At 39.1% G+C, this 18,404-nt stretch overlaps 1 protein-coding gene across 2 annotated transcripts in view; it reads right to left on the reverse strand.

Annotated features, from left to right (window-relative positions):
* LOC104918354 (helicase ARIP4) overlaps positions 1-17,702 on the reverse strand; it is a 60,946-nt gene extending 43,244 nt beyond the window's left edge. The window contains exons 1-2 of one of the 2 annotated variants that reach the window (XM_027288992.1): positions 17,594-17,702; positions 144-295 (exon numbers count right to left, since the gene is read on the reverse strand). In XM_027288992.1, coding sequence (XP_027144793.1) covers positions 144-249 — 106 coding nt within the window. In that variant the 5' untranslated portion in view covers positions 250-295; positions 17,594-17,702. Of the gene's footprint in view, positions 1-134; positions 296-17,593 lie in introns of both variants that reach the window. The other variant, XM_019270871.2, reaches the window with a different exon arrangement.
* Between the last annotated feature and the right edge of the window lie 702 nt (positions 17,703-18,404).

The following is an 18,404-nucleotide window of genomic DNA, read 5'->3' on the forward strand; positions in this document are numbered from 1 at the left end:
CTCTTTGCTGCAAAACAACTTTCCATTTAGAGACTACAAAGTGAAAGTTGCATATAGCATTATGATTCATTTGAATGATCATAAGTCATCTGTTAATAACTAACATAATGGGAACACTGCTAGTTTCGACTCGCCAGGTATACCTTCATCTTCATCATCGCCATCATTGTCTTCGTCTTCATCAGTGATGTAACAGATCTCTCTCTCCCCTTTACTCCCATTCAGTCGCTCCTCCTCTTCATCAGACATCCTGACCTGCACACTGCTGCTACCTCAGCATGGCCACACTACACACCTTAAACAAAGAACACAGGTATGAATGAACAAGTACAGACAAAGTAGTACATTCACATGAACTGAAATAAATTACATCTATCACAATCCTTGTGAGTGTTGAGCAGGGGTGTTTTTTTCCCCTTTGTTTCAAAATCTGCATGTAAGACTCTGGGCCACCAAAGTTATGCGACACATGGTTTTGTCACTTGCAAAGACTTACAGCTATTTCCTGGAACCTTTACTGACTAATCCCCAATACTTAACCTCATCATATTTCTAAATATAACTCTAAAACTAAATCCAAATCCCCCCCAAAAAAGTTTAAAACACTAAGGGTGCCATTTGTCCTGTGATGAAAGACAAGTCCCCAAAATGTCCCTGAAATCCATATGTACAGATTTATGTCCCCACAGCATCATTAATACAAGCACACACGCACACGCACACGCACACACACATTTTGGTATCATCACAAATTACATCCCATATTTAGGACAGAACAAATCAAGTCCCGTACCTGGAATGTGACACAGTAAAAACTAGTCACATCCTTGAAGGACCTCAGAGTTACCTAAAATACAGGAGGTTGTTTAGTCTGCAATTTTTACTTTTCCGTGTGGTAAAAATGGCAATAATTCCCAGCAAGAAATACACACAGGGACAGACTGCAAATGTAACAATTCTGCAAAATAGTTACTTTAAAGTAGTCATGCACTGGCCTGTAGGGAAATCTGTGATTTGAAGACATTGTAAGTTCATTTCAACATTCTCTGTCCTCCATATTTATGTAGTTTGTGTATTCTCCCGTGGAAAGGTAATATATCAACCATTTTTGCTTCTTCTGCTCTATAGGAGCAGTTTACCTCGAGGGTTTTAAAGGACGGGACATTTTAAAAAGGCCGTTTTTTGATCATGATCATGACCTGCAGGCACATGGAAGAATTTTTTTGCCAGGGAGCCTTACTATTTGATTTAGGAAAAAAGAAAGACAGGCGGGCGCCCCAGATGAGAGACAAAGCTGCAGAGCAGATGGACAGAGGAAGATGTACCACAGAGACTGACAGACACAGACTGAGAGGTTGAGAGCTCTCAAGACTTTCTAGGATGCTTTTAAGGCTCCATCTCTCAGCAGCATGAAAATTACACATGCATTACTCACAGGCTTTTCTCTGAGCCAGAGTGAAACAATCATAAACTGAAACCACAGACTACAGCCGTGCACTTTATTACCAACTGCGGTATGGTAAAAGTAAAGTTTTGTTCCTTTTTTGTTCATAGCACTATAATTCTGTTACGTACAACAAAAATCATAATCATTATTTAAATTGTGCTCTTCAAAGCAATTTCTAAAGAGAACACAACGATGTTATAATTAACAGCAGTGTTAAAAATTTTCACAGAAATTCTTAGTAATTAGAAAACAAAGACTTTCTAAATGCATTTTTCAAATCATGTTCACCATGGCCTCAGTTATTATAAACATTGCATTGGCCTAAGTTTTGGCCTCACCTCTCAGATGAGCCCAGACACACACAAGAGTATCACCAAGGTTTGCTCTTGATCACCTTGCACAACGTTACACAACAGGTAGCTCCGGCCAAGTTGACTTATTGGTCCAAGCAAGTGCTTTTATATGCCTCATAAATCCAACCGAGCTAGACTTCTTGGACTTGTTGCTGGGCTGAAAACCAGTAACCGCGGACCTGGTGCACTTGCCTTTCCTCTGATGTCCCAAAACACAGTGTATGTGTATATAAAGGAAGCCTGATAACTTGTAAAAGCTTTGTTAGAGAGGACTTACTGTATTACATTGTGTGATTACAATTCTGCGTGATCTGAATCAATAGCAGCAAGTTTGGGAGCAAAATAATTACGCTCTCATTTTATTCCACTCATGTTCAAAGGCGTTAAATAAAACCACTGCTCATTTTACTGTGAAGACTCCTCAAATCAGCTTGAGGACTGTGTGGAGAAGCATGCACAGGTAATAGTCGCTGCAGTGCAGATTCCTGTTTCCTACTGCTGGTTAGGGAAAGATAAGCTGGGTTAAAAGGAAACCAATGTTTACTGCTGTTAGATGACAGGCGGTGACTCGTGGTTTCAGTTGGCCAAACATCCTACACAACCACCTCAGGACTTTTTTTTGTGGCAGTTGATGCAACCATGTGACACTCTACCCGCCCACACCACTAAACATAAACATATGCTCCTTTTTAAATGTACCCATGCTCTTATTTTCTGGAGTGGGCAGTCATCATAACCTGACTACAACAGAAAAGATGGAAAAAAAAACTAATAGTAATCATATACTATCACTACAAACAAGCACTGGACAATATGTTTTCAAAAGCAGAAAAACATTTACTATAATTCTCCATTTAAAGATCGAACATCAGGATGCAAAATACTTCTGACAAGTTTATGTGAGCATAAGGTCGGAGGTCAGGTAGGATTCATCGGCAGGGGACCATCAATGTCTCTACAAAATGTCATGGCAATCTGTCCAACAGTTGAGATATTTCTGTCTGGATAAAAATGGTGGACCGGCCAGCACTGTCATTCTAAGAAACAAAACAAAACAACCCTCCTGCTGCTGGAAGAGGATTTCTGTGTGTTGCCCGAGGACACTTCAGTAGGACGGGTGCTTAATCTCACGTTCTGATTTAAAAACTAGCCACCTAGAAATCGTGACACTGTTATCAACCATAGACAAACCACTGTTGGGAAAGCACACCACAGTTATTTAGGACCGAGCACATACTGTAGTTGGATCAGGGACTTTCTTATGTAACATTACATGCCAGAGAAGTGTTGGCTGCAGATTTTGGCTGCGAAGTCTTTGGTCTTTATGTGTGCCTATTACTGGTGTGTGAACATACTGTTAGTGCATCTACATACGCCTAAAGGAGAACAGAGTAACTATCTTAGTACTGAGATGGAAAAACCTGTCACCAAGAGGTCACACTGCCAAAAATATGACGAGTACAAAAGTAGATAGCTGTAGATTGAGTTCATGACAAAATCTTAAACTCTGCTTACAATATTTCCTTTGGAAACAGACTTTTTGCTGTTGCAAGGACCATATATTGTGTTAAAAATAGGTTTGTTACTTTAAAAACTGAAAACAATTGAAGAATCTGTCTTGTTAAAAAAGAAATCCTTAAGGCAAACTTCACTAACACACAGTCAAACGTAGGTCAAACTCCTGCAGACATGTACCGCTTGTTACTGCCCTACATAACTTGGAAGTCACATTCAGCCAAAACCCACTTGATTCACTGCCATCGAGCTTTATGTAACTTTTATATAAAGCAGGCCAAACCGTTCTGTTCATGTCCGGCCTTTAGGCTGTAAAATAACAGTTACATAACATAGTATATATATGTTTGCTTCTCTGAGCAGCTACATGCTGGTCCAGCATGTAGGGTAGACTGTTTTTTTTATTTTTTATTTCTTCTTAACAACCTTTTCAACTACAAGACCTCAAATAACTCTGTAAAGCATATGTCCAACTTTTCTCGAGACTGATTCAGGTCTTTACAGGATGTCCACTGGGTGTACAAAATTATACAAATGCGTTAAATTGTAATTAAATCATTTGTCAAAAATGTTCCGCCTCAAATATAAACACAGAGGTGAGTAAATTCTTGACACAGTTTCAAAAAGAAACTTCAGAAAAGGTATGTAGGATTCATTACATGACTCTTGCAACCGATTGCATGATGCTGTTCTGTGTAGGTGTTATTGCGTCTGCTTTCTGTAAAAGCTATCTTCTTTCCAAACTTCATAATGTGTCAGCTCTGCACTGATCTGATAGTCTACCTGCTCCACGGGGTGCATCACAGGTGAATCTTTGTTGTTTTGACATTGAACAAGACAGTTTACAGATGAGAACAGTGAAAAGTCAGTTAAAGCCTGAACCTGAGCACTTTCTGAATTTAAATGCAACTATTGTTCACAGTACAACACAAACAACAAAGGCAGTATAGCACCAAACAAAACATTCACTTGATCAATGACACCTCAAGTCAATGGAAACAAGAACATTTTGGCGCCTTGCCCACAGTCAGTATTGCAGAAAAAACTTTACAAAAACCCTTACAAAAGAGGCCAGAGAAATGTTTGTAGGATAAGTTGGCAACTTTCATTGTGGCACATATGGCACCATCTTGCAACACAGTGTCCATTGTACACTACATATACACACAGTACGCTTGCTATTATGATAGTAACTACAGGTGCCAATCACTGTCCAGAGTATACTTTGATTTTAACCTGATGTTGTATCAACACATGCATTCATGCACAGACAAGACTTTCAAATTCAATATGCACAGATGCTGAAGTCACTACCATAAACTTACAAGACCGAAACCTCTTAAAGAAGCTCTTGAAATCATACCAATAAAATAGCAAGTAACTTTTGTGTTTTATACGCCATCTTACCTTATATAACCTCACACGGCGGGCCAAAGAGGCAAAGACTTCCAGCCCGGTCTGATTCAGCCAACATTACATTGAGGAGTACAGCATTACTTTTGGCTGGGCCAGACAGAGTGAGTAGCAATTTAAATTCAGTGAATATGGAAACAAGATGCTGATGAGGGCAAAATATAAAAAGCACAGAGGAGGGAATAAAAATAAAAGAGGTAGACATGAAGGATGATGGGAGAGATGGACAAAGACAGGAGGAGACGTGGGAGAGGGGGGAGAGAGTGTGGAGAGGCAGGGGGGAGGGGAGCAGTCTGGTCTGTCTGGTGTCCTAAAAACACCCCCATGACCAAAGAGGGGAGGGGGTGAGATAACCTAAATTTCCCTCATAAAAAAAAATAGGACAACACGGAAGCCTGAATCAGTATGAGGTCACAACATACATGTGGAGTCTGCTGTCATGAGGACAAATCCATTCAATACTCAACAAAATGAATTCACTGAATGAATACAACAAAACGTGGACACAAGACAGCTCCAGTTCATTATTATAGTAAAAACTTTTCTTATTTTCTAACTTCTTTAAAATTATTATCATTATCAGTTACTCTGTCGATTGCTTTTTTGATTCTGACACATAGGGCATTATAAAGTTGAGATGATGAGGTACATAGAGACAGTCAGTGTATCACCAACCACAGACGGCAGTCAGCGTTAACCCAGTTTGAAAAAGCAGACAGGGATCCTGGTACTGAAGCAGCGCTATGCACTGATGTGGAAAGGGCAAGCCACATGAAAAAGGCTCACCTAAAGACATCCAAACAGCTGAGTTTGAGCCTCCGTGTTACGTGTAGGAATACAGAAGTGCTACGATTAGTGCCAAAGAAAAGGGCTGTCTGATGGTAAAGTGGTGTAAACATTCCTTATATAGCGTATACTTAAACAGATATTGATTTTTTAAATCTGTGCCAGACTGGGAGCACGCTGACTGCCGTCTGCTGTAGGTAATACAGTGACTATGGCTCTCATACAATGCCACTTCAGAATTCTCAAACTCTTCAATACAAATCTTCACATTTGAGAGTCTGAAAGCAGGTAATATTTGTGACAACCATAATAATGAATCTATTATTAAAATTGTTAGATTCATTTTCTGTTAAAATTTTTGAATTATCATCCGTTTCAACTTTAATATGCCCTCTTTTACAAAGTATAAAATATATCACACAAGTCTTTAAACATTACACAAAAAATTCATAGGTTTTATGACTATTTTGCACTTTCACTAAGAAGTTACATTCGTTCCATCTTCGCTGGTAGCAGTCCATTTATTCCATGTTGTGCAGCAAAAATGTTTTGGTTCGCTCGAATCGCTTTGGTCGATTTGTAAGAAGGTGGCTGCAGGTGAAAAACAGAGGAGATGGATCTTGCTACAGTGTGAGGTTTCACTACATCCTGGAGGCAGACGGGTCCCAGCACATTCAGAGCTCTGTAGTCTAACATCCGGATCTTAACCTGATACCAGCAGCCACAGGAAGACTGTAGAGGAAGGCTAGACTTTAATGAGTCTAATCCTTTTATATAGGCTCAGACTGATGTATGCTTTTGATATTTATTTAGTCAGAGCATTCCCCACCTGTATTTGTATGCTGCATTTCCCCCCTTTGTTTTTAAAATGTTTTATGGTTTGAAAATGAACCAGAATGATGCAGAGTGAGAAACAAGATAAAGATGCAGTAACTCGCCTGATAGAAATTAGCTTGTGAATGTTCCAACAACATAATAAATAATATGCCTGTGGGAAACTCTTTAATATTATCAGTTAGTTAAGTGCTGTTGGATAATGATTCCTTCTAAATAAATAAAATCTAAACATTTTCAATTTTGTTTAAATGTCCTTTTGAGAGTGGAACTGCCTCCTTTCCTAAATTGTGTACTTCCTGTATCAGAAATTATGTAATATAACATACACACACCTCAGACTTTATCCTTTGCTACCTTGTGGTTCAATATGGTCACAGATAGACGCTGTACAGCAAAAAGAACACATGAAATGTTGCATACTGTACCGGGAGTTTAATAGAAAACATAAGGGAGACTTTCCACTTCACGTATATGCACCCACAGACACCATGTAATTACCTCTTTTGAAGAGAGAGAGAGAGAGAGAGAGAGAGAGAGAGAGAGAGAGAGAGAGAGAGAGAGAGAGAGAATAAGTCCAGCGAATGATAAAGGAAGGGGGCAGTGAGAAGACAGCTGCTTGCATAAGCTGCCTTACATAAGATCTGGCTAATAATGCCACTGTTGAGCGCGCACACACACAAAAAAAAAAGTTATACAAGATGCATGCCAAGATGCACACCCACTAACCCAACCCACCCTTTACTTTCACCAATTCTCCCTCCAGTCATCTTTTTTCTGGTTCACCTCCACACACATACAACTGCAAAACGTCACTTTTGGGGACAATACACAGACTTACATTCATTTCCCGGAGATTTAACCTAACCCTAACCTTCGCCACTGATGCAAGAAACTTTTTTTTTTTCTAGCTGGGGACAAAGAATTTGGACAAACTGTCCCTTCTTAACTGATCTGCTCTGAAATGTGTCCCTGAAAGGTAGCCTCATCTTACCCTAGATCTAATTCTAAGTGAGGAGCTGACAAATTCTTTTAGTTTGCAAAAATGTGTTTGCAAAGACTGAAATGGTTTTCATAAAGAGGTACTGTAGGTGCACACAGCTTTGTACCCCGTGTTCATACGTCATGAGTCTTAAACAGTGTGTATTGGGGCCTCGTTATAAAACCTGCAGGAGATCAAGGCAGCTTTAATTAAAGGGAGAGAGGAAACAAATTGAAAGGGAGAGGGGGGTTAAGGAGGAATGAACATGAACTGTATTAAGTCAAACTTTCGGAAAAGTCTGATTTGACATGATCTGTTTGAGGTCAAGCAAATCTGAGATTCATTCAAAACATCTTTGGAATTGAAGGCTATTTCTGAAAAAAAAAAAAAAAAGAGCAGAATTATTAAAAGTAAAAGCGGAGTATATAAACACTGTTGGAACATGTTTTCATCAATTCCTGAAGTTTCTTTTTTTTTTTTTTAAATGAGGACAAAACATTTTACTTAGATTCACAACCACTGACAACAGACCAGCCTCGTCCTTTGATAACAGCCTATGACACACTACATTGATGTCAGCTGACTGCGGCACCGCCTGTTTCCAAAATGCAGGTCACTTGCAAGCATAATAATAAAAGCTATCAACGCTTCAGCCTATGGCTCTGAAAAGGAATATTGTATAACACCTTCCTTTTATACCGGACTGGCTTACTAGACTTAAAAGTTCTGCATCACATCCCCTCGCTTGTGTAACAGAATTACACAATAGCAGTACCTGGTGATGCGGGGGGCGGGTTAAGCCATCATCAAGTCAGGTTGCTTTCAATCAAAAGCAACTAAACACAAATATACACACACAGTTCAAATACATACTGCATTTGCAAAATCATCTGGCTTCCCCGAATGTGTGTAAGAGCAGCTCTTTATTTTTTTTTTAAACTTAAAGTCTATTAGGTTAAATTTTAAGTCTCAGCAGGCTACATGCCTTATTATTGCTGTGTTGTTATTTAATCAGTGATGTGAAAAATATTTCTCTCCTTGACATTATTGAGGATTCATGACTTTTTAAAATCATGTTTGTGTGTTTCACTTACTGACTGCACATCTTACGAGTCAGGAGACCTGGTTATCCAAATATATAATTTCACATAATAAAATGTCAAAGTATTCCATTTCATTCATAGGTTCACAGAAACAATAGAGAGGGCATCAGAAATTGGAAAGGTGTTCCTCACAACAAACAGCTGAGAGCGTGTTTAGTGTCACAGTAGCATTGTGGTTTGTTTAGCTCTGGGTTAGGACTAAACACAAATTAATGATACTCCCCCTTCCACTTTGTCTTTAGTACTAATTAGCAAACTTAACATTTATTTGTTGTGCGTGTTCGATGCGTGGTATTTGCTTTGTTTGCGTTATACTAAACAGACATAAAAATAACCAAGTGTGAGAATCTAAATTTGGCTTCAGCCAAGCTAAAAGTGTCTGACCTGTAACATATTTCTCACGGCTTATTCTAATTTGGACACAAACGGTTTTTCTAGTTCTGTCTTTGAAGCAGTAAATACCTCCTACGCGTACAAGTTTACTCTAGATTAGCCCACATTTAGTACTTTGGCTGAGAGGTCACACACACACACACACACACACACACACACACACACACACACACACACACACTTAAGTGACCTGGATCAGTGAACACTGCTGACTTGCACTGGTTTACCACAGAGGATATTTTTAAACAGGTAAACCCTTGGCCAATCCCACCTGGGTGTCATATCTAATCTCTGCCCACCTGAGTTTCCATTGGCTTGCAGCAACAGAGCAATCAAGAAACCACACCCACCAATGATCATATATACTTAAATACTTTTCTTTTTACATCTTTTACTACACTTGTGTCCATACTGTTTTAGACAAGAAACGCAATTTCGATGCTCTGTATGTCCTGTACACATAGCAGCATTGACAATAAAGTTGACTTTGACTTGACTTTGATATATATTGTTGCAGAGATTTTAGCAGCCAGTGAAGGCACTAATTCTTATAAATATCATAAAAGTTATTGACAGCTGAAGCCAAAACACTGATCACTTTTGGTCAGCACAGCATCAAATGAAGAGATATATTAACACCTTAGTGAAGCAGGAGCTCACACATGTAATTAATACTTTGAGTTTGTGTAGTTGAACTGGTAGGGGGCGAGAAGTAGCGTGGGAGGGATCAGAAATCGTTGTGCCAAGATGATCTCCAATTGGACGCTGCTGGCTGCTCTCCAGCCAATCAGTGAGGGTTAAGCGGGTTCATTGGGGTTGTTCAGGGTTCACGTGGGGACACTGGCAGGGGGAAGGGTGTCCTATAATCTATCTTAACCTCGGCCTTAACAGGAGGCAGCTTATTCTGCTGGCTGCAGATACAAAGAAAACAAACAGTTTGACAGCTAAAGAATGAAGAGACCATGACTGAACTGACACTGAAAAGTTCATAAGCTTAAAAACAAAAACAGCTTGTCGTTCATTAGCAAATATTCTGTCGAGGTGTGGGAAAGATATGCACAGGTGCCCTCCAACATCTTATGATGACCCTTAACAGTGATCAGTGATTTATACTAAGTTGATAGTATAGTAGAGTTGATAGATACTTGATAGTAAAACCATGTCGCCAACAAAACATGAACCAACAGTTGTTCATTAAGGTGATGGATGCTCTTCCAGACTAGTTTTGAAATTATTAATTGATTAATGAATCAACTTTACTGACAACCTTTTTTGAGAAGAATTTGATTGAGTAATTTACATTTAATTAAATAACAGATATTAACTGCGTTCTGCTCCTCAGATGTATAGATTTGCTGCTTTTGTCTGTTTTATATCATTTTTCTTTGGGGTTTGAAGTGCTTTGCACCTTATCCTCTGACATTTTATTGATTTCAGATCAATAATGGAAAACAATAAACACAATTGTTCTTACACAAACAGTATATTAAATATTTTGTTTAATCATGTAAAAGTGTTGACTTCACTTCACTGCAAAAACAGTCGCAAATGAGTCAATTAGTCAATTTGTGTATCCACACTGACCCTCTCTGATCCCTGAGTTAATCGTTACTGGGACAAAAACAGAGTCTGAAATAATAGGAGTTATTAGCGATCTGTTCCAATTGTGTCCAGGACAGATAAATGAGTTCACATTTAACCTGCTCCTCAAACATGTACAGAGGCAGTTTGGCTGCTATTACATAATTATCACCATGACAACCCAGTTGTGTTAGTTTCCATGTAAAGAAATGGCATGCAGTTTGATAAGTTGAATCAGTTCCAACATCGACAAAAACACTTTCTGTTTTGGTGTCAGGACTTAAAGTTTCACACTTCAGGTAGAAACCAGGCTCTCTTAGGCTGCTGAGTGACTGTAAAAAAAAAAAAAAAGGGGGGGTCACAAAAACGTCACTCTGAACAGACGTTACTGACCAATAAATGAGGTCAAACAAGAACAACAACATGAGATGTGCAAACACACACAGAGCTGTAATTTAGATGAGACCCAGAGATGTAGATAAACAAGATGACAGACGAGCACGAGGTGAAGCCATGGATACTGGTCAACAAGTGACTAATGTCAACAATAGCAGGTGCAGACAGACAGACACAGACACACACACACAGACAAACAGTGTGAAGATGTGACGTAAAGTCTCCAGGAATCTTAAATATTCAGTTTACAGTCCTGACACAGATTCAAGAATCTGAAAAAACACACTAAAAACACACGCACAAACCCAATTATGCAACCTCCACACAAACAGAGCTGCTCTGAGACACACAACTGTCCAAACTAAATGCAGCAAATGATCTAAAACTACTTCCCAAACCTTTAAATGTGTTCATACTAAACTGGTTGATTAGTCGATGGACAGAAAAATATCAGTTTGACCAATTAAATGATCATTTATCTTTTTAAGTAAACGTTTGCCGAGTCAGGATTTGCTGTTTTTGTACCTTCAATCTCTTTGGGACTGTTAGTCAGACAAAACAAGATGTATAAAAGACATTGCCTTGGGCTCAGAGAAGTAACTGAACAATAATTTTAATCTTTAGCTACAGTAAATGCAACAAACACGTGTTTTGTTTCAGTTTCACTGGCAAAGTGTTCTGAATTTGGAGAAACTCTGATCAGCACATCTGTTTGGTTGAAATAACTGAGACTGGTGGACATAACATGAACCTAAAGTATGGTATTAAATTATCCAGCAAACTGCTGTGTTGCCTACTCTAGCAATAAAAACCTGACAAATCCAAACAAGCTTACGCTTATAAAAGTCTCTTGCAGGAAGATGAACGAGCATGTATTTAGAAAGATGATGTTGAATCATTAAAAGTTTACATATCCCCCGCAGTATGAGGCCCTGGAAGGAGGTTCTCTTCCACAGCACCTGCCTCGCCGAGTCTAACCATTAAAGGAAAAACAGTCTTGAGGCAGAAAAGGGAAGCATATGCTTAGTCATTTACCTTAGATCAAATAAGAGCATTCACACAGCCTTGGGGTGTAACACTCATCTGTGTACATGTACCTTCAGTAGTTACAAATGCCTTTATATTGAGTGCTAGCACCACACACGCAGGAACTCAATGCTCAACACTTCAAAACTAATTCTGCTGTTTGTTTGCTATTGTTCTGATTGATTGCCTTCACCAGCTCAGTTAACATGACCAAACAAGAGACAGTAGAGGAAGACAGTTCAACATTTAACTGCTAAAGATATTTTTCTTAGGGGTTGGTAAAGATGTTGATAGATATTAATATTGAATATTAAGAACATTAAACCCATTTGGCAGACAGAAACAGGACTGGGCTGTTTATCGTCCCCAGCATTTTGTTTTTGGAATTGTGCATAATTTCAATCAATGAAAGGGTTTTACTGACGTAGAGGGAGGAAAGCTCAATGAGCTTACTGCTAACAGGACAAGATGACCCAGTTTAGCTATTCAAAACACAGATTTGTACCATCAACTTCTTTCTCATAACTGACTGTAAACCATTTGTCTTCTGTGAATCAGTTTCTAGCTCTCCATTTCCTCAGAGGTCTGCACTGTCACCATGACTTGGTCAGTGGTCACCAAAGCTGAACTTTTCTTCTGTTCGCGAAACAAAATAAAGACGGAAACTTTGGAAGCCACTTAAATTGATCAACTGAGGCTGCTGAGGCATCATATATCACACTTCAGATAAACTGAATAATTAATGAATACAATCAATCAATCCATCTGTACAATATCATTCAACCCAATACAACAGTTTTATAATAAATTCTCTTTTTGAAGCTGTTCTGTTTTCATTGAATGTTACAGGAGTGGAGATAGTAGTTGGAGGTAGTCTTGTCTTAAATTGCTTGATATTGAGAGTTGTTTCTAATACACAATTCACAACAAGCCAAATGTCCCAGTTAAGGACAGTTTCTCAGAAACATGAACTGAGTCTGCAACCTTTTAGTTGTGAGAGCATTCCTCTGATAACTGAGCCACTTTATCCAACTTTCCCTTCAGATCTATCCTTCCAACCCCAGTTTTTAAAACAGGTACACGCATATATGTATGTGGTTAGATGCAGATGCCTTCATCTATTCTTTTATCCCTTATACTTTATTTATTTACTAAATTTCTAACCTGAGACATTCTTCACCCATTAAAGATTTAAAAGATAGAGTAAGTAAACTAGCAAAGTATAGTAGGTCATACACAGCTGTGTTTTTTTGAATTACTAAAACATGAGACGCAGTGGAGGTCAGAGTCACAGTCGCCCTACATTCCTCCCTCTCTTTCTGCTTCGGTGGTTTAAACCCTCTGGCCATAAGGTGAGAGGGTAAAACTGTTACTAAATCTCTACTTAAATCTACACTGCCTGCTGTGTTGTGTCAGTGTTCTCTGAAAATGAGCAGTCGAGTCCAGTCAAACTGCACTGCCCAGCATCCATCACTCTCTCCCTTGCTGTTTTACAAGGAGTGTAGGTCAAAGAGACCCTCCCCTACAGTTTTGGGAGGCATGATCAGGGAGATCCAACCCGGTCTGAACTCCCTTTTCTGTCCTCATCTACAGCAGTGCTTCTCAACCCTTTAGAGTCGTGAGTATGTAGCCTAGACTGTACAGTGATTTTGAGTTCACATATGTTATGACATATATACTACATGATAATTATTCTGCTCAACCATTTGGCAACACCCGAAAACTAAAACTGTTAATTCAACTCTGTAATGTTGGTACCTTAAAACTAATTTGGTGTCATTTTTCACTCTTTTTAGAGTTAAAATTTAACACTTATTACCAACAACCAATGTTTTTTTTATATAAAAGTAAGTGACTGTATTGGTCTGATTGTAATCCTTATGTACAAAAGTACCACTGACTTTTTGTATAACTATTAAAATCTATCCAAAAACATTTCTACAGCCAGAAGGCTAACTGATGCCATCATTTGTTCACACTTATGTATGTTTGACACTGACTGACACAAGTGAGTTAATTAAATTGTTCTCTCCATCCTCAATTCACAGAGAGAAGCAGTTTTCTTTTGTTGTTTTTTTAAACCTAAAGTAGTCCTCATTTACTGGTCACTAGTAGCAAGCTTTTCCCATTGACTGCCATCACCAACCATGCTGCCAAGCTGTGCACATGCAGATCCTCCCCTCTCATAGACAAACAGATGAAATCTCATCTGATGTTTGACTCGCATTTATGTTCATAACTGTCAAGCAGGCCAGCAGTAGCCACCCTCCTCATGCCCTCACTCCCTCCACCACTCCACCTCTGCTGCTTTGAGTGCTTTGGTTCTGTACTCGGCTGCTCGCTGAGCTCGGTAGCAGGAAAAGACTGAAAGATGATGTAAGGATGAAGCGAGGGATAAAAGGGAGAAGCGTCTATTGATCACCTGGGTCAAAAAAGGACCAAAGGACTAGGGTTTTAATGAGCCAGCTAAGTCTACAAACATCATTTTTTCAACATTCTTAATTAAATGATCATTTCAAGGAATATAGTATAATAAGGAATATAATAAAGAGCAAATGAGAGATACTATACACATACAACTCAAGATAAACAAAAATGACAACTATGCCTTGGATTACTGAATAACTAACAACATCAAAGAATCTACGCTACAGTCTGATGTAAGCAGATAGTACATGTACAGTACATGTGTGCACTGTAACCTTGTAACACTGTAACACCAGTAGAAATCCAGTCTGGGTCCACTGAAGTTACTGCAGGTTTAAGATTTTGAAATACAGACTGACCTTTACTTGAGAAGCCACACAAGCACAAACAACAGTAAACACATTCTACGCTTTAAAGAACATATTTTCTTCCATGAAAGTTCCCTGAAAGAATGAAGCGGAGTTAAAAAAAGAAAGAAAGCGAGAGGGTTTCATCGGCTAAGGTTGCGTCTGGCTGAGGTGGTTCGCCGGATACCTGATCCAAGGTCAGATTAAAAAGAACAAGGTCTCTGAATAAACACTGACAACGGAGACAGAAAAGACTGAGAATCAGACTATTAGAACATAATCTTCCTGGCCTGCCACGGGATGTTCAACCTCATACAGTATGTGACTTGGAACCAAAATGTCTGATCAGGGTTACAAACTTTAACCCCAAAACAGACAGCAACTGTAAAAGCTACAATACTTGATACAATTTACCAGATTATATTGAGTATTCAAGGGAAAAAAACACACTAAAGACTTTTAAGAGATAAGATGGTGGACCTTGTTTTTGTACAGGAGGTTTGTTTAGCTACCTGCTGGTGTAACAGATGAAACTTTGCAGCAGAAGTAGGAAAAAAAATAAAGCTTCAACTTTAAATGATTTTGTTGCAGATCAAATCAAACAAGGACTTCTGTCTAAAGCTACCATTTCTCTCAGACTTGCAATCAACAGTCATACAGACAGAACATCGATAATGGAGGCAACATCCAAAGTAACCTCAGCTGACCAGAATGCACTGCAACTAGAAGACATGTTGGGTATTGATTAAAGGGAACGAGTCTTCAGCTCTCAGTATCAGTCAATCCTTCTGCATATAACAAGCTCATAGCCTTCTCTGGGGGTTGTACTGTAAAAAGAGATTCTGGGAATTGGAGGAAATCACTGTATATAAAGGGAAAGTGAGGACATGACAGAGGGAAAAGCTAGCCAAGCATTCGATCAAACTGGGCAAGCAATGTTTTCTGCTTTTTTTTAACAGCAGATATTCTGCCTTGTCAAATCTGGTGAAGCTATGCTGGAACTAATAGAATTAAGAATGGCTCAGCTGTCCTTATAGTGTTATAGCAAGAATATGGTACAGTCACACATAAAGGGAACTCAGCCAAAATTAAGGCTATTAGTTACACCTGTGCTTTCCCTGCTGTGTAAACCTTGTAAAAGGTCTAAATAATGTGTAAGAGCATTGTCAGTCTTAAGATGACTTCATTTAATCATCGTCTTCAGTCTGCCCTTTGTGTTTGTGGGTAACTTTTGTTGCTTTTCAACTTCTGATTTCCACTAAAATATGATACGAAGCCCTCTTTAACTCCAGTTTTATTCATTTCTTTCAAACCCAGTCCAGCTTTATTTGTGTTGTTTCCTCTGGTAACCTGAATGCATGCTTGCCCCCACTTCCAACTTCCTTCATCAGACCATAAATGAACAATGCACAGATGAGACATTTCAGCACCAGGTTGAGAACAGAACTGCTCTTTAAATAAATCACATGGCTCACACTTTGCACGTCAGTTTTTAAAAGGGGAACTCCACCGATTTTACAAATCAAAGCCAGGTGAATTTACCACACCTCTTAAACCTGCTCCTCATTGCTGCTCAAGGATAGAAAATCAAGGCTACATTAACTGCTAAAGGCATAATGCACTTGAATCTTAGTCTGAACTATTGGTGGCTGAGTTGCATTGGGTAATCTTGGAATCAATCGGCTATCATCCGACGATGATTTAGTCTCTGAGGGTGAAGGCCAAAGTTTTGGTGTAACCATCAGATATCTGTATCTGGGGCAAGACTTCCCCTTCCATGGGCCTGTCATTACCTACAATTCAATTAGAGACTTTAGATGCGAAAATGACTCGAAGGACATATTTCAAATAATCTCTATTAACGGATATTTGCATATGAATGCAGCTAATACAAGGCTAAACCATCATTTATGGCAGTAGATGGGTTTCAGAAATTGCATTTCAGCTAAAGAAGTCAGCCTATTTTGGTCGTCACATGGACTGTATAGCTGCAGAAGTAAAACGCGTGGAATAAAAAAATATGATATGACTGGTTCTACTGATTCAAACTTTCCATCTTTAGTGCAATTCTGAATCAGTGAAGTACCCTTTTAAGTGTTTTTGAAGTCCTGGTCTGAGACAAGCCTTTGGGTGCCAAGTCTACAGCTCTTCTGTGTGACTTGCTGTCAAGCATTTGAGTTTTGATCAAACTAGTTGAACCAAAAATACTTTAAAGTGGTCTTTAAGTGGTCTTCCACTCTTACTAGCAGTCACATCTCGGTTGTGGCTTGACATATGATCAACTCTGTTCCAACAGTGAAACAAATTGCCTTTCTCACTTCCTACTGTTACACGCCTCAAATCTTCGTGATCACAGCGGATTGGTGCTATATTGAGCCATGAGCCATCATGAGTCTGCTCTTTAACCTCTGAACTCCTCTGCTGCAGACCTTGGGCTCCATTTGACTGCTCCCTGCACACTAAATGATTTTGGCAAGCAAAAAAAACAACATAAGGGATTGGGCTGCAAACAGATCACAACTCATTTATGTGATTATGGAAATGTAAAGCACCTAATTTGACATTTTAGCCTTGATATACCCAACTCTTTACATAAGCCACTTCCTTTTTGATTTACCCCTCAAAGCCTAACTATCTGTTACGTAACACTGTCACGGATTGGGCGTTCATTCGAGACTATTTAACCCCGCAGATGTGTCATCTGCTGTCCCGCTGGTTTCATGTCGGCTTGTTCCGAGGGCTCGTTATGAAAACAGAAAAAAACAGAAAAAAAACAGAAAGAGAAAGCAGCGTGCTCGCTTGTTTCATAACACGGAAGGAGGCTGCAACAGCAATGCAGACAGGAAGAAGCGGAGGTGCACAAGTGCAGCATGCTCCTCTATTGTCTGGAGCCTAATTGACGCTCCGTGGCACAAAAAAAGAAAAAACAAAAACAAAAACAAAATGATCTAACAGAAAGAAAAACATGTTCGCTGTGTGTCTCCTCTCACCTTACGTCTCCGTTTGTGCCGCGACTCCCTCCAAGTGAAAAGCTTTTATTTGTGAAGTGGTAATGAGATGCAGGGCAGGCTCGGCCGCTTTCACTCATTCATCAGTTTTCTTCTTTCAAAAAAAAAAAAAAAAAAAAAAAAAGAGGAGGGTCGGTCCTCTTGGTCCCTGCACGCGCTCTGCACAAAAAAGGCATTACGAAAGTTCCGGAAGTGCACGAGCATCCAAAGTGTTGGAGACACCAAATCTGCAAACACAACAAGAGAGCGGAGGAACACTGCAAGTGTGTTTATTTTTATTTATTTATTTATTAATACGTCTTCTATAGTTTTTCCCATGACAATGTTTACACGTTACATAGCGAGCAAATCCACGTTGTCCTCTTTGTTTGCTTTCCTGACAGAAAACAAACAAACAACAATACCCACAATGCATCACTTTTAAATGCTGTTCAAATATAGGAGTGAAACCCAAAATATATTCAATAACCTAAGTGGTAATAAATATACATTCTTATTATTATTTAGTAAATGTTTTAATGTTAAAATGTGCTCAGGTTGAAGTGGAGTCATGGTTTTATGACTAAAGGCCATCATCTGTGTTGGGTTTTCTTTCACTGGTTAAAGTTTTGGTGGAAATTCTTATTAACGTGTGTAAGACTGATTTTAAAAGTCAAGCTGTCTTTGAATAGTTTTATTCATCTGAAAGAAGGTCAGCAGATGAGTATTTATCAGGGTGGTGTCACTGTCCAGGAGAAGCTCTGGTTTACACAGATTTGGATGTTATCATGGCGCACGGTCACTCTGTTCCTCT

The sequence above is a fragment of the Larimichthys crocea genome, chromosome XV (genome assembly GCF_000972845.2).
Source record: "Larimichthys crocea isolate SSNF chromosome XV, L_crocea_2.0, whole genome shotgun sequence".
NCBI lineage: Eukaryota > Metazoa > Chordata > Actinopteri > Sciaenidae > Larimichthys > Larimichthys crocea.